The 17,221-nt window shown below is 52.9% G+C and overlaps 1 protein-coding gene across 1 annotated transcript in view; it reads left to right on the forward strand.

Moving 5' to 3' along the window:
* Window positions 1-16,831, forward strand: part of Mn1 (MN1 proto-oncogene, transcriptional regulator) — a 39,804-nt gene extending 22,973 nt beyond the window's left edge. The window contains exon 2 of the mRNA XM_031337390.1: window positions 14,434-16,831. Within this exon, the coding sequence (XP_031193250.1) occupies window positions 14,434-14,609 (176 nt within the window). The 3' untranslated portion in view covers window positions 14,610-16,831. The remainder of the gene's footprint in view (window positions 1-14,433) is intronic.
* The last annotated feature ends 390 nt before the right edge of the window (window positions 16,832-17,221 follow it).

Here is a 17,221-nt window from a genome sequence, read left to right on the forward strand (position 1 = left end):
GGGTTCCTTTTTCTTCTTGCTTCTACCATGGAGCTCTGGCAGGGCCGAGAGGTGTGTGCAGCTTGGGCAGGGCAGCCTGTATGGGGGCTCATTTGGGCTCCATCATGGCAGGCTGGGAAAACTAGGCCTTCCTCAGTCTCATGATTCCCAGTGAGGCTGTGGACTGGGCCCAGAGTGGTTGGGAAGCCCTAGGCTACAAGCTATAGGCCTGGTGACTTCAGTGATGGTGATGGTGGTGATGATGAGGATGAGGGAGACAGCTAGCGAGACATCTGCTATTATTACTTCTGACATTATCACCGCAGACATTACCATCATCAGCATCAGCATCACTCTCACACTCATTGTCACAGTCACCACCCTCATCACCATCACCACCATCATCATCACCCTTCAGCCCTGCATCTCCAAGACTCTGATGAGTGATTTCACCACCCAGGGCTTTCACAGAGAGGCATGCTGGGGATCGAGGGAGGCGGCTGTGAGGTTTTCAGAGGGGTAACCCGGACTAGCTTTAGGTCAGTACATAGCCCAGGCTGGTCTTCGCCCTCCTGCCTCAGCCTTGGTTCAGCTTGAGAAGCATGAACCTCCTGTGAGTCGGCTGGCTTAGTCGCTTGTGGTTCTGGGGACGGGTGAGGTCACACGCTGAGCACCGCGCGTTAACTGAGATGGACTGTTGTGGCGGCCGGGACCTGCGTGGCTGAACCATGAGCCAGGTCCAGTGACCCCGAGGATGTCCTTTGAACCCGAGGATGTCCTTTGAACCCGAGGATGTCTGGTGACCCGAAGGGTGTCCTGTGATTCCGAAACTCGACTGTCCAGTGACTCTGAGGATGTCTGGTGACCCCAAGGGTGTCTGATGACCCCAAGGGTATCCAGTGACCCTAAAACTCCACCATGGGGTGCAGGGTCTTCTTGTCAGGATATGGTGGTGGCTCTCCGTAGGAGAGACACTTGTTACTAGCTAGTCCTCTGCCGACTGGGATGGAGATGGCAGTTTATCCTGGCCCTGTGGCTGTGGCGTCTGTGGGACAGCCTGGCCTGGCTTGGCGGGTTGTAAAGGACTGACTGGGTGGAGTCTCATTTCTAAATTTCATTTAATTTAGAGAAGTCAGGAACGGTGGTGTGTGTGCAGGGATGAGAAGGGAGTAATATTGGGACACCCGGTCTCTGGCCTCTAGACTGTGTGCCGCAGACACTGCATGTGTAGACACCGTGTGCAGAGTTCTTGCTGACCCTGCAGTGAACACAAGGCACGTGGAAGGAAACACAGCACCTTTTTGCTGGGAAAGTTAGCTCCACAGATGCCCTGCTGACCTCCCCACGCCCCTCCTCCACCAACCTCTCCCCCAGAGTTAGGAACCCATGCGCCTGCCTGAGGTCAACTTAAATATCACTCAGAACTCAGACCATCATCCCCGAGATCCACACCGTAGCCAGGCAGGGTGGGCATGGGGGCCTTCCCAGAGCAGAGGGCACGGCTACCACCTGCCCGCTGTGGCTAGGTCTAGCCTGCGCTCCCTCTTCTCCCTCTCTGGACCTAAAGCCCCGGAGAACATTCTAGGATCCAGGGCTGCTGATGTGTGCGGGTTCTGGGAAGGGAGTGGGTGTCCCCAACTGTGAGCCTGGGGAAGCACCCTGACTGTGAGCCTGGGGAAGCACCCCGAATGAGTCTGGGGGAGCACAGTAGGCCTTCGAGAAGTTCTGTGTCTTTTCCAGGTTCCTAGTCATATTGCTCTGGAGGCCCAGGGTGATGGCAAGGCTTCCTGACTCTGGGGCTTTGTTGGGATCTGGCAAATTACAAGACCTACTGTGTGCAATACCAGAGCCAGCCCAGCTAGCAGAAGACAGGGCCTTCCCACCACTGGGTTATATGGATGAGTATGAGAAATTAGGGTACCCTGTTACAGTACAGAGGGTACCAGGTACCACAAGGGGCATAGAGCAATCTTACTAAGGCTGGAGAGAGAGAGAGAGGGAGAGAGAGAGAGAGAGAGAGAGAGAGAGAGAGAGAGAGAGAGAGACAGACAGACACTGAGACAGACACAGAGACACAGAGACAGAGAGAGACAGAGACGGAGAGGGAGAGAGGAAGAGAGGGAGAGAGACAGAGAGAGAAAGAGAGAGAAAGAGAGAGAGACAGAGAGAGGGAAGGAGAGAGACAGAGCACACTGCTGTGCCCCTAGGTGACAGAGGACTCTGAAGGCCATGACCATGCCCATAGAGTGTCTTTGATGGAGCCCGTCAGGACCTAAAAGCCCGGCCTTGGCTTCTGAGCTATACAGCTCCTACCTTTCCTGTCTTCTGAGGTCTTTTTCTGTATTCTTTGGAAGGTCCCAGGGACAAGGAACTTTGACCTCTGCCCTGGGAGGAGAAGAAGCTCTGGGCTCCAGTCCAGCCCATGTGTCCTAGAGACATAAGCCAAGCAGAGAAAACCGCTCCCGAGGTGGAGTGTGGGTATTACCAAACGTGCCTTGTTGGGGGAACCTGACAGGAGGTGAGGCCACGCTGACTCAGTCTCTGGCCTCCACCCCTGCACCTGCCTCCTCCCTTGGAGGCCTCTGCTGCTCCAGGAGTCCACACCCCACCTTCCCGGGTTACGCCAGAAGCATGTACTTGGGTGTTGCAGGCCCAGTGGGAACTCTCAGAGCTAAGCCTGTGTCACCAGCACTTCAATCCTTCAAAGCCTTCTCCCACCCTCAAGGGAGAGATTAAGGAACATTTCCCAGCAGTCCGCAGGGCGGTTGGGGGTGGGAAACACCCACTGGGGGCTTCTGCAGGTCACGATTCTGTCAGCTGACTCTCCGCCTTCCAATCACCAAAGGGAGAGCAGCCAAGAGACAGGCAAGCCCCTGAGGTCACAGAGCCAGGTTCTGGCAGACCTGGCACCTGGTTTCTGTAACGGGAGAGGTGAGCCTGGTGAGAGGGCCATCAGACTGGGCACTCCTCTTTCCAGTCAGAGGTGGGCTCTCACAGAAGCCTTGGGAGGTAGGACCTGGGGGTGAGCTCCCAACATACTGCCCAGAGATGTCCGTCCCCACGGCTGGGATGGATGTAAGCAACGGCTCCTTCTAACCAGCAATTGTTTAACATGACGTGGACTCTGGACTCATAACCTGTGTTCAAATCTAGCCTGTCATTCTCAGTCATGCGGCTTTGGTCCCCACAGGCTGCCAGGAGGATCAGCTGGGTCTGTGGATGTGGCTCAGTTGGCAGAGTGCCAGCCTATCGTGTGTGGAACCCTGGGTTTGATCCTTAATACAGCAGAAGCAGCCTGGCCATTCACAGGTGTAATCCCAGCCCCAGGGAGGTGGACATAAGAGGTTAGAGTTCCTCGAGTTCAAGGCTAGCCTGGGCTGTGTACGACCTATTTCCAAAAGACATCAGGCAGCCTTGAGAGACTCTCAGCTAGCCTGGGTATCCACTCCCAGGCTAGCCCATCTCTGTCTTTGTAGTTTGAGGCTCAGCTTCCAGAATGCTTCTCTGGCCTGATGGGGCCGGCTTGCTCCATCTCAGAGAAGTCATCTTCCTTCTGTGGAAATGCTTGGACTGATTTTCTTTGTCTTGTTTTTGTTTTTGCTTTTTTCTAATTCAAAAGCAGTTTTAGAGCAACTCCAATTCATTCGTTTTATTTTTTCAGTTGGAGGTAAGAAGGTGTCCCGTCAGCTAGGAGGAAAGGTAGGGTTACAGAGACCGGTAAGGGTATTTCAGAACCCCTAAGCCTCGTGATGTAATATCCTCATGTGTCTAGAGCATGTATTGACGCCTTCCTCCTTGTATAAACTTGAAGGTTGGCAAACTTTCTCTGTCCAGGGGTCAGCTAATATTTGATATTTGTGGATTATACAACACAGTGGCTTGTTTTACCTGGGTAATGGGGTGTCCAGATTTTTGGTTAACTATTGTTTGTCTGCAAAGCCCAGACTCGGGCCACAGTGACTCGAAAATAGCCTCAAGGAAGGCCACAGCTAGTAAAACTTTGCTTGCAGGTGTGAGCTGAGGTTAGCTAGCCTGGGGTAAGCTTCTCTGTGATTATTAGCTAGCCTTGGGTAATCATCTTTGTGACTAGCCTGGGGTAAGTGTCTCTGTCACTGGGTCAGGAGACAAGACAAGGCCCTCATCAGTGTTGAGGTCTAGCCTGGGGTGCTGCTAGCTACAGTTGCTGCCTGTTGTTGAAATATCTGCATGCGTGAGTCTCCTAGCTGCCCTGCCCCGACTCTCTGATCTCACAGCACACACAGGGAAACAGACTCAGCACCAGGACCCACCTGACCCTACCCATGCACCATGGGGGACATCTCAGTATTTCCCTTCCTGGGCCTCGGCCTCCCACCCCCATCGAGTTCAGTGGGGACTCACTCGTAGATGTGAGGTGAAGGCTGTGATCATTGTCTGTGGGTCTGTCATGCAGAGAGGAGACGTGGATGCAGGGAGGTGTGGCCGGCTGAGGTGAGGCCACCTGGGTCTGGGGACCCAAGCTACAAGTGTGACTTGGATGCAGTCCAGGGTTCCAGGTTGGCCTAGTTAGGCAAGAGTTTTTCAGAGTGTCATTCAGGTATTATGACAGAGGCTTTGATCTCCAGCTTGCTCAGGGTTGAAAGACACCAGGGACTATGTGTTCTTCCAAGTCAGGAGTCCTGTGCCAAGACAGGGGTAAGGAAGGTACAAACTCTTACCCACCTTGACATAGTCCCCAAACCCTGCCCTTATTCACATTCCTCCTGGGCTCCCTGTTGCTTTCAGGAGGACCAAGCTCCTTCCTGGAGACCCCAAGCCTGAGTCCACTGGGCTTTGCAGCTTGATTTCCTCACCCCCCAACCCCAAGTCTAAATCAGAGTCCTGCCAGGGTTCTGGATGTCTAGGGCTGGGGGAGGCTCTTTGTTGTTCAGAAACACCCTCCCCACCCCCACGTGGCATCAGACTTACCTCTTCTCCTGAAAAATTCCATGCTCATCCTTAAATCTGCCCACATACCTCCCCCATCTCCCAGTCCTCATTGAGCCCTGGCTCTTGCCCAGACCACAGCATGGCCCACAGCACAGAAGACATTACAATCCACACAGCACAGCCTTTCACTATGTACAAGCATGTGACAAAATCTCTTGTGGCAAGCTCCAAGGACAGGGCATGGGTTGGAGTGACCTCTTAGAGCCTAGAACCCAGCATACTGCATGGTACACATCGCTGTGTCCCATGAGGGTCTCCACAGGACCACTGTGAGAGTTGCTTGGAGAAAAAGGCTTGTTTGTTCTGATGGACATACTATTGTTGGGCCAGGGAGACACTCAGTTGAGAACAGCAACTTGATGTGTAAATATGAGGACCCAAGTTCAAGGCTCAGCACCAGCTGGAGAACTAGGCATGATGAATACACAAGATTTCAACTCCAGCAGCATGCAGAGTGGAAGCAGGGGAATGGATGTAGCTTGCTCCTGGCTGGCTTTAACTCCAGGTCCAGTAAGAGATCCTGCCTCAAGGGAATAAGGCAGAGAGCAATGGCCTAGGACATAGACACTGTCCTCTGGCTCCATAAGTATGGTCACAGGACACACACCTGCAGATACTCCCGACACACACCCACCCCCACCACACACACTTCTATATACACCACATATACACCATACATACCACACACCACAAACAAACACATACCTACATCATAAACCACACACACACATCACATACCACACATCACATACCACACATCACATACCATACACACACATCACATACCACACACACACATACACACCTTACATACCACATACTCACATGTGCACACACATACATCATATACCACACACACACACACACATCATATACCACACACACACACATCACATACCACACATACACCACATACTCTCGCTTATACACGCATCATGCATACACACATACATACCATATATACCCACATATCATATACTATGCCCACACTCATTCACACATACACACATCACACACCACACATACACATACACACATCACATATAAACCACACCACATCTATGCACACGCTCGGTACACACACTTATTGTTGAAGTTACCACATCCTGGCAGAGTGCGTGAGGCCCTTAGAGCTCAGAGAGGTTCAGCATCATGTGTGATATCATCAGCCTTCAAACCCCATTCACTGTACAAAAGAACAACTGAAGGCCCTAGGGTCATCGCAGCTGGAGTCAGCATGCAGCAGGAGTGGTCACGGGTGACAGATCACCTGGTGCTCATGAGGCTGGCCTTTGGGAACCATGCTCTTTCTGTCCTGCGTCCTGGTGAGGATCCGAGGCTTGATGGGAACTTGTGGCTGGAGAAACTAAGTCCCCAAGAGTCAGGTCAGCCTGGAGACCACTGGGCGTGTTTCAGGGCAGGATCTCCCAGAGGAGGGTCATCAGAGTTGCTCCAGCCCAGAGAGATGATGCCCAGCCTGTGGACAGTGTCCCTTGTGTCCCCTCATTCCCTCTCCCACACCCTCCCCTCCCAGCTTTGCCCTCTCCTCCCCTCAGGGCCCATCTGACTGACAGCTACCATTGTCTCAAGGCAATGCGAATTGTTTGCCCAGAGTCCTCACAATGGCTGCCCTCACTTTTCTGGGCCCTGAAAGCTGGGCTCATGGACTCCTGATCCTTAGCAAGGCTTTTATCCAGCCCAGCCCTGTGCTGGGCTGAAGGGCATGCAGGACTTTCTTTTGGGACCAGTGACAAAGGACGGAGCAGCATGGAGCGGTGTTCATGAGACAGCTTCCAAGGGGCCCTGTGTCTGTCTACCTTGGGAATTCTTAGCGCTCACTGTGTGAATCTGAGGATCCTTCCTAGAGATCAAGGAGGGTATTGACCAGAGAAAGGTGGTGGAAATAGAGAAAGCAGGAGAAACCACGAGGGAGGTACTGGAGCCATTGTCCCTACCACCCAGGTAGGGACATTTTATCTCTGCAAATGACTCCATACCAGACAGTGTGGGTGTGGCCAGCTGTACTGCTCATCAGCTCTGTGGTCATTGTGCTGTGAGTTTAGTCTCCCTGGACTCAGTTTTCAATGCTGTGAAATGGGCTGTATATTTGGCCCCTGTGACCCGGCTGTTGCATTGACCGAGGTCAGCAGAGCCCGTGGCTCTTACTACTATTGTAGCCTGTGGCTGGCAGTACAGAGACATGGCTAATGTCTCTCCTTTTCCTTTGTCACATGCCACTGGGACTGGACATCATAGTGAGAGAGCTGAGGCCACAACATGGTGGTGGGCAGGTAGCCGAGGTCAGGTGCTGCCTGTCCTGGTCCCTGTGAGATGCCATGTAGTATCACTAGCAGGCCACTGTCCCCGGATCCTTAAGTCAAGGCCTCTGTCTCTTGCTTTGGGGGCCTCAGTCCTGCCCCAACCTTCGCCTGTAAGATGGACTCCACTCCCAAGGAACTGAAGGAACTGTGGGTAGCCAGTTCCCTAGCTACTTGTCCTGTTGCTGGGATAAGAAACACGGTCAGAAGTGGTTTAGGGAAGGGGGCTTTGTTCAGGCTGACAGCTTGGGGATGCGGTCTGTCACGGGAAGTGGGGGGAACATGGGGCTGGCTGATCACATCACACACACCAGGGAGAGGGAGAGATGGAGGAGGTACTCAGCTCCCACTCTGCCTTCTGTTTGGTCCAGGAGCCCAGCCCGTGTGATGGCACTGCCTGTATTTATGACAGGTCTTTCTTCTGTAATCAGCCCAGTCCAGGCCATCCTCACAGGGGTCCTAGGTGGCTCCAGAGCCTGTGAGAGTAACAGCACCCAACCACAGCTACATGGGGTGCGTGCCATGACTGGCCCTCAGGATGGCAAGGCAGGACTGTAAGTTTAGGATAGCTACACAGAAAGGACTGTGTAGCACTCCCTCCTATAAAAAGGAAGGCTGGACACCCACCCCCCACAGTCATCAGAGAGGCCTGCCTAGTGAGGGTGAGGGGTTTACACAAGGCCGCACAATGGGCAGAGTACCATGGAGATCTTGAACAGATAGATACCTAAGAGGCATTCGTTGTGTTCCCAGAGCAAGAGGGGTGAGCTGTGTGGTTGTCTCCTGAAACTCCACACAGACTGTAGAAACTGGGTCCTCCACACACAGGTGGTCCTCGTGGCTCAACCTCTGAGTGTTGACAGCCAGGGCCCACCCTGTCCAGAAGCAAGCTCATGGAGACAAGCCTAGCACTGTGGTAGAGAGTTGAGACCGACTGACGAGAGACAGTTCAGTTGAGACCGACTGACGAGAGACAGTTCAGTCGGTAGAGTGGAATACAGGGATGGGGACCTGAGCTTGCATCCCTAGCACCCATGTCAAGCCCAGGCATGGCAGCACATACTTATAGTCACTGCGCTCGGGAAGTAAAGACAGGAGGGTCCTTGGGGCTCAACAGGGAGTATAGCCAAACCGGTAAGTTTCAGTCTCAGTGAGGGGGCCTGTCTTGAAATCTAAGAATTACAGAGGAAGGCACCTTTGTGGACTCTGGCTTCTACATGCTACACACATACACACACATACATACACATGGGTATGCATACACACATACACATGTATATACACAAATGCATGTACACACAGGTATAAGTGCACACATGCATGCACACACAAATGCATACGTGCACACACATGCACACACATAGGCACACTCTCATGCACACACAGAGACATGCATGCACATATATGCTTTCACACAAATGCACACACATACATATGCGCACAGAGGAACAAAGGCACACACATACACAGGCACACAGGTATGTATACACACATGTACATGTACGCAAATACATACACAGGCATACGTGCACACACAAATGAGCACACACATGCACACACATAGACACACTCCCATGCACACACAGGGACATGTGTGCATATATGCGCTCTCATGAATGCTCACACATACACACACACACAAAGGCACACAGGTACACACATATACAGGCACACAGGTATGTATATACACATATGTACACATGTGTGTATACACACAGGCACATGTGCACACATGCATGCACACACTTGTACACATAGGAACATGTACACACATGTGTGCACACACACACACTTGATGGCCCTTCCACAATGCTGAAGCCTTGAACAGTGTAGCCTTTCCTAAGCTCCTATTCTTCAGCAGGCCTGAGAGACTGGCATTATTGGCTACAGAGCTGTGTGACATCATCCATGTCAGGCCCTGCTGTCAGGATTTCATTCACCTGAGCCTGTGTTTCCAGGTATTTGATCTTGGCAGCCTGTGGGGAGGAGCCTGGATGTACAACTCCCTCCCTTTGTGCCTGCCAGCAGGGCCTGAGGTCATGTACCTTAGGTTGGTGACCCCCCATGGATCTGACAGCTGGACAGGATGCAGGAGGGTCAACAGGGGTGCAGAGGGAGGGTGCTACAGGCAGTGTGGATGAGGCTTTGTGTAGGGACTGCACACAGAAGGAGAGACACAGAAATGACCCACTCCAGAAGCCAAGCGGCCAGTGTGACCAGTAGGCTGTAAACTCAGGGCTCAGTCCTGGGGACTGGGGAGCTATGGAAGATTTGAGTGGGAGAGAGGTCTGCCCAGGCCTGTGCACAGTAGATGCAGAGAGAGCAAAGTGGCTGCAGGCTGGAGCTGGTGTGGGCAGGCTGGAGCTAGTGTTAGCAGGCTGGAACTGGTGTGGGGAGTCTCAAGGATAAGAAGTCCTCCAGTCCAGCCCTGAGACCCAGCAGCCCTGCCCCAGCCAAGGTCAGAAGTCACAGGAGACAGCATCTCTCTCTTTACCCTCCTGGGTCCAAATAAAGGAAATTCAAAACATGCTTCCCTTTGTGGGAATCCGATGAGGTGGATGTCGGGGGTGGCATTAGCTGATGTTCAGGCCCACATTCCCTCTTACGTAAGCCACGAGTTAAAAATACAGGCTCAGCCTCAAGCTGGCCATAGGGAGCCCCCACAGAGATGAAAGCACTGCTATTCTGGGTCTGGCACCCCCAGATCCTGGGCTGTTGAGCAGCACGTGCAGGCCCTGGGTCTTCTGGAGGCTTGGTTGTCTCGTGGATGCACCCAGAGGTGGAATCACTCACCTCTCCTCTGTGCCCACCCTTGATCTGTGCACTAGCTAGACTTCATGTCCCTCATCTTGGTCATCCCTCTGGTGGGCAAAGAAGGGGGCTGCCAACAAGGTTGCTGGTGCCTGAGCATAGGTGGGATCCTGGCTGGAGCTCCCATGTAGAACAGGGGCAGCCAGGACTGCTATGCTGGCCTAGAAGAAGAAAGAAAGGACAGAGAGGGAACTCCTAAAGCAAAGGAAAGAATAAGCTGTGGGGGGAGAAGGGAAGAGGAAGGAAGGGAGAGAGGAAGAAAGGGGGAGGGAGGAGATAGAGGAGGAGGGAAGAAGGGAGGAGGGAGAGAGGGACAGAGGAGGGATGAATAGAGGAGGAGAGGGAGGAGGGGGGAGGAAGAAGGAAGGGAGGGAGGAGATAGAGGAGGAGGGAAGAAGGGAGGAGGGAGAGAGGGACAGAGGAGGGATGAATAGAGGAGAGGGAGGAGGGGGGAGGAAGGGAAAGGAAGGAAGGGAGGAGGAAGAAGGAAGGGAGGAAGAAGGAGGGAGGAAGGGGAGGGGGGAGGAAGAGGAGGGGTGAGGAAGAGAGAGGAAGGTAGGGAGAAGGAAACAAAGGAGGAGGAGGGGGAAGGGAGAGAGGAGGAGGGATGAATGGAGGAGAGGGGTGAAGAGGGGGAGAGAGAAGAGGAGGGGAGGAAGAGGGAGGAAAGGATAGAGGAGGAGGGAAGAAGAGAGGAGGAGTAAGCAAAGGAGGAGAAGGGAGGAAGGGAGGAAGAGGAAGGAGGAGATAGAGAAGGGGGAAGAGAGGGAGGGGGAGGGAAGGAAGAAGACAGTGGGCAGTTGGCTCCAGTAGCCATTCAAGCCAAGCCAGACCCTTCCCAGTCCTGGTTTCTCTGCTCCCTTTGCACAGCTGCTCCCATTTATTTGACTCCAGGATCTGAAAGCTCAGGGGTGAGAGATACACACAAATATCTCAGTGCATAGGTGCTAGCTACCATTGCGGTTAGATCCATAGGAGAAGCAAGGAGAGAGACATCGGGCATGCGCCCCCTGGCCGGCTGCACTGCCTCCTCTGTTTCTGTAGCTGAAGTCTCACTGTGGCCTGAAGCCTGGCAGACAGAAGCCCACATGGGTCTGCAGCTACAGTGGGTGAGCCAGACTGACTCTGACCTCAATGCTGTGAGGCAAAGCTATTGGCACTGATGACTGTATATGGGGTCTGTGGCTGTCTAGGGTTGGTCTTGTGAGGAGGAAGGGCCTTGGAGGACTTACAGGGGCCACCCAGAGCCAGCCTTGATCCTGGCTGTGGGCATGAGAAATCTATCTCATGTCATAGGAGCTGTTCAAACTCTCATGGCCAGTCAGCTTTGGGCCCTGACTTCTGGCCCTGGGATGCTATAGTCAGTGAGGTTCATGCAGGGGAGATGATGGTACCCCTCCCTTCTGCGTGGGCCCTGTCAGACCTCACTTATAAGCATGAGGCCTATCCTTCTGCTGTGGGAACCTGGCTCACCCAGCATGGCCTCTCTAGTAGCAAATGAAGAAACAGGTACTGCAGACAGTCCAGCAGCCTAGGTGTGAGGGTTCCTCACCTATCATGAAATGAACCTCAGGCTAAAAAGAGAAGGCCAGCCTGTGGCATCTTCCAGCAATGTGTACCCAGGGATCTCAGGTCTCCCTTTACCCTGGGGGCTTGGTGAGGGGACTGGGTTATCTCTGGATTGCTAAGATGGAGGCCTGGGTGTGCCCACCACCTGAGGCTTGGGGACTCAGAGTCTTCCTGGCTAGGACAAGCTGGGACTTGAACAACTTCTTTGGGATAGATTTTTTTTTTTCATCTGTGAGTTGACAGCTTGAGGGATCACCATCCTAGGGCATGATGGGTACCCACACTGTAAAGGCTCTGTAGATGGGATGACTCCAGTCATGCTTGCATAGTCAAGAGCGGAAGAACAACGTTATCTCCTAAAGGGACCATGTGTAGACATTAGGCTGGGGTTGACTACCTCATAAGGTCCCTGCTGAGACTGGGGAGTTCTGTACCCATACTGTGTGCCATCAGGCCAGACCCTTACCCTCTCTGAGCCACAGGCGCTTCTCCACAAAATGGAGGAAGAACAGTGCTTTGCTGGCTTGTTGGGGATGCGGGGGCGGATGGGATTAGACAGTCCTGTATTCTACCTCAGGTGCAGCAAAGGCCTGGCTCTGAGGTCCAGACACAGCTTAGGGGGAACAAAAGCAGAGTAACTGGGAAGTGGATTTAGTTGAGCCTGCTAGTCATACATGCTTAAAAAATGGAGGGGGAGGGGTGAACCCTATTTCCTATCATCGTCCTGGGGCCTGCAGTCAGAGCTGGGCCTGGTTCTTTCTGCCCTGAGCCCACGTGGCTCATCCCTGCTTTGGTGAGAGGTTCTATGTCTCAGTGCCTCTGTCTCTCTCTGTGTGTAATGGATGCAGGCATGGCTGTGTGAGCCTGCTGAGTGGATGACCTGCCCCTTGTGAGATAGTTCACTCTGGAATGATCTAACATGGGGCAGAAAGCATGGATTCTGCTGGGAGCGGGGCCTGCATGGGTTCAAGCAGAGTAAGGACTGTGGGCAAGCTGGAGCCTGCATGCCTCTGTCTCTGCTGTCTTGAGGTGTACTGGCTATGGGTCCACCAGCAAAATTAACCAACCCGTAACCTACACCTGAAATGTCTGTTTCTTTGCTGAGACGAGTGAAGACTTAGGTGCTGGGTAGACCCCCTGACAGAGATTTAGGAAATGAGGGGTTTCACAGGCTTCCAGGCAGCTCCCTTCTGATCACCCCAGGGTCATGCCATGCAGCCCTACCTGGGACCGCTCTATACCAGGCCATCACAGGGTCCCTGGGAGAGAAAGCCATAGCACCATCACCAAGAGGTGGAAATGCCACTTCTGAGCCACCCCAGGTGATCACAGGGTAGTGCTCTCTAGTGTCACTTGGGAGGATCCATGGGCCACCATGCCGAGCAATAATAGGTCCCTGATAAGTGCGTCCTGACTGAATGAGTAAGGGCAGGTTCCATTGTTCTTCCCACATTGCAGGTCCGGATGCCCTAGAGTGGGGCCCTAAGTCATGGAGGCTTGCCTGGCCCTGGGGGTGGGGCTTAGTGCTCAGAGACGTTTTTTTCTCTGCCGGTTAGGGCTATGCTCTTAATTCTAAGTACTGGGTGGGGTGGGTGAGCAACCTCTGCCATAGTGATGAGGGTGAGGGGGTCATGGAGTTCAGTATCTGGGTGTGCACCCTTAATCTGAGTTGGGCCCCCACCCAAATTTCATCCTTCTGCCTGTCTACAGAATTCACCACTAGCCCATATTCAAACCTAGCTTTCTGAGCCTTTCTGGGAGAAGGGTAGCCTCGGGTAGGGTACCTGAGCCTCTGGGAAAGAAGAATTGGGAAACTGTCATTCAAACATAGTAGGGCAGGGCCCAGAGTTGCTTGGCAGTGCACTCTGAAAGTTTCCAATCTCTGCCTCAAGCTGAGGAGAAGGGCTTTGGTGTAACTCCTACTAACGTGCTAGTGGCTGTTCAATGCCTGTTCCTTGGGGGTAACCGGGACCTGTGGTAGTTCCGGCGCTGCGTAACTAGCCGAGTGAGTTCCCATGAACTACCTCAACCACTGGCCTTTCCACAGTGATGGCAGAGACAGTCTGGGAGCTGAACCCTGTCTATTGCCTAGGGCACTTCAAGGCACTTTACAGGTTATACACCCTCCCCGCCACCACCCCACCCCCAGGACTGTCACAGCCTGTCCAGAGGGACACAAGCCTCTGGAGAGAAGGAAGGAAGCTACAGAGATGTGGCCACAGAGCAGTCCGGCCTCTGCCTCACTCCTCCACCCTGTCAGCCATGTCCCTTGAAGGCAGGCCATTCTATTTTCTGGACCTCAGTTTTCTTAGCTATAAAGCGATGTGACCACTCTTAGCTCCTGGGGTATGCTAAGCAGTCTGTCTACTTAGGGAAGTTATAAGCACATAGTAGGCCCACAGCAGGTGTCTACAGTAGACACCTCACTTCTTCAGAGTCTCTATAAAGCCCCATGCACCCTCCGATGCACTTTTAGATGGGCTTCTCGCTCCTAACGTCTGGTTGGTCTTTGTCCACCAGAGATGGACAAACTATGATGCCATCCCATTGTTGCCTGCTTCCCAGAGGGTAACAGACCTGGATGTGGTGTGGTGTACTGTGGTGTGGTGTGGCTTTTCTTACATTGTCTTCACAGCCCAATCTTCTGAGGCCCTCTCCCTCTCAACGCCCCCCCCCACCCCGCTGCTGTCATTTTTGCACGCCCTCTCCCTCTCACCGCACCCCCTGCTGCTGTCATCCCTGCATGGTCTTCTAGTGGTCACTAACATGTGTCTTTTTTTCTCCACAGCCCATGACCACCCTACCAACAAGGCCTCAGCCACCCAGCCCGGCAGCCACCTGCAGTGCCTGACTGTCCACTGCACAGATGGCGATCCCAAGGCCCGCACTGCCGTACCCACCTGGCGGTCTCTGCACTCCGACATCTCCAACCGATTTGGGACATTTGTGGCCGCCCTGACTTGAGCCCATGGGAGCCGCCGCCCTTACCACCACAAGGGCCTCTGTGGCTGAGCGGACTCTTTACGATTGTTTTTTTTTTTTTTTTTTTTTTTTTCTTGGTCTAGGTTGGTACTTGCTTAGTGGCACTCAGAATGGAAAGGATTCATTGAAAGGGGCTGGGGAAGGTGATTAAAAAGAACCTCAAAAAGTTATCTTAAAGAAACCATGTGTGACACACCGTGACACACCTGTGTCTTCCTCAGCAGTAAACGCTGGCTTGGCGCAGCCTTTTTTCTGCTAGAGAACCTCCGTTTCCTGTACTCGGCGTGTGTTCTAGAAGGCTCTTGCCTTGTGTAAGCCCTGCCAGGGGTACCTGGAACCCCCCTTTTGAAATTCATTTCCCTCCCTCTTTTCTGTTTGCTTTGTTCATCCCAACGGAGATCTTGGAGGATAGGATCCTGGAGCATTCCCCGGTGGATGCCACAGGGTCATGGCAGCGTTGACTGGTGATATGGAACAGCTTGAGGCACCGCTGTCAGGCACTGGGTTTTCTCTGTTCCCTGAGAACTTGCAGAGGAGAGGTCCTTTCCTCGATAGCCCTTAGCTTTCACTGAGCTTCCATTCCTCCCTCTGGGAGCTGTCCCTCTAAAGCCTCCTGAGTTGTGAGCTGGATGCTGGGATGCAGGCTGCCGGGGCCGTGAGCACCCTCTAAGTCACCATTGTACTCTGTTTTCTCTGTGGCCTTGTGACCCTCAAAGGGCACAAGGGAGGGTCTGTCAATTGTCCAAGGGACTTCCTGGCCCTGCTCTCCCAGATGGCGGCCAGGGTGCCTCAGCTCTCCGACTTCCACCTAGCATAGCAAGTGATTCTGTCCCCGGGAGGAGGGATTGAGGCAGCCAGACTCAGGCCCAGACACTCTTTGGTCCTGCACAGATCCTTGGAGGGAAGGAGAATAAATTGAATGGCTTTGTGATGCCCATCCCCGGACCTCATCTTCCCTCTGTGGGATGTCTCCTGCCCTTTTGATTTCGTTTCATTCTGGTTTAAAAGCAGAGCCCTGCCCAGTGGGTCCTCCTGGGAGAGATGCTTCTGCCTAAGCGGAGAGGAACAGAGATTGTGGAGCTGATGTGGACAACAGCTTAGGGTGTAATCTGTACCCTGCCTACTGCTATGCTATGGGGCCATGCATCCCTGGGAGGGTCAGGCCAGGGCCAGCATCAGCTCATTCTTTGTTGTCAGCATGTCTCCTCAATTACTCCTTTCTGAGCCCCAACTTGACAGACACCTTTCCCTTTCTTAGCAAGAAGTCCAAAGGCTCAAGGCTCGGGGCTCTCCAGACACCCGTATTGTTTGTGTCAAGGGATTTTTCAACTGCGGGAGCCCCTTGCTAAAAGTGGGCTATCCCCCTCAAGTCCTCCTTCTCTTCCTCCTCATGGCTGAGGCCTGAGCCCCGAGGGTCTACACCCGCCGCCTGGGCAGTGTGATGGGGCTCAGAGGGCAGAAACAGGTGGCATGGGCTAGTGAGCAGGAAGGGCCCCTCTGTTCTATGCCCAAAGCAGTGAAGGGATGGCTTCCCTCTTTCCATGGGCCACGGGAGCATCCTTCAGGCTTTGGTCGATCAGAGTTTGTGACATCAAGCTGTCTGAGAGTGCCAACCTTCACTCCCCAAACAAGAATGACAGTTTTCAGTGCTTAAGGCTGAGGATGAGCATGCTAATGGCTGTCAGTGAACTTCCCAGCATCAACTCTACACGCAGCGAGTGGCTCAGGTCACCCGGAAGTGTCCAGTGTTATCTGTTCTCACTCCCCATGACCCCTGGGGTGGAACAGCTTTTAAAATAGCCTTAAGCAAAAGGACATCGTGTCATTAAATTTGGTTTAGTGGGAAGAATAAAAGTAGAAGAAAACCATGCCCGAAGTGCAGGAGCCTGGGAACACTGTAATCAGTACGCAGCCGACTCCAGTAGAGAGAAGGAAATCGCTATTGCACATGTATAATATGAACCCCTAACCCTGCGGTGTGGTGCGCGAGCCTGTAAGCTTTTTTGACTCTTAAAGAAAACCATTTCTGAATGCTTGGTTGGAAGACAGTGACTGACAATAGCTCATGAAACTGAGTGGTATTTTTCTTTCTTTTTTTAAAAAAAAATATGTAAAGTTGAGTCTTCCGTATTCACGCATACTGTATATACGTGTATATGTTTTGCTGAGCAGCTTAAATAACAATAAATACAACGTTAACGGTGTCTGGGGCATGTTTGTGGGTGGGGCTTGTTTCTTTCCATAGGATTCTTCGTTTGTGCACATGTGTTATGTGTGGTGTGCCTACGTGTGCATATCTGTGTTCACATGTGTGTTCACATGTGTGTTCACAGGCCTGTGTGTTCACCTGTGTTTGCACATGCACGAGTACCTACATGATCATATGTGTGCGCATATGTGTTCACATGTGTGCACACGCATGTGCACATGCACCTGTGTGTTCATACGTGTATTCACATGTGTGTGCGCATGGGTCTTCCTTCATTACTCCCTATTACTTGTAGAGCTTTGCTCTCACCAGTTTGGCTATTCTGGCTAGCCAGCTTGGTCTGAGGGTGCTGTCTCTATGTCTTGAGCATGGGGGTTACAGGTGG

The sequence above is a fragment of the Mastomys coucha genome, unplaced genomic scaffold (assembly GCF_008632895.1).
Source record: "Mastomys coucha isolate ucsf_1 unplaced genomic scaffold, UCSF_Mcou_1 pScaffold22, whole genome shotgun sequence".
Lineage (NCBI taxonomy): Eukaryota > Metazoa > Chordata > Mammalia > Rodentia > Muridae > Mastomys > Mastomys coucha.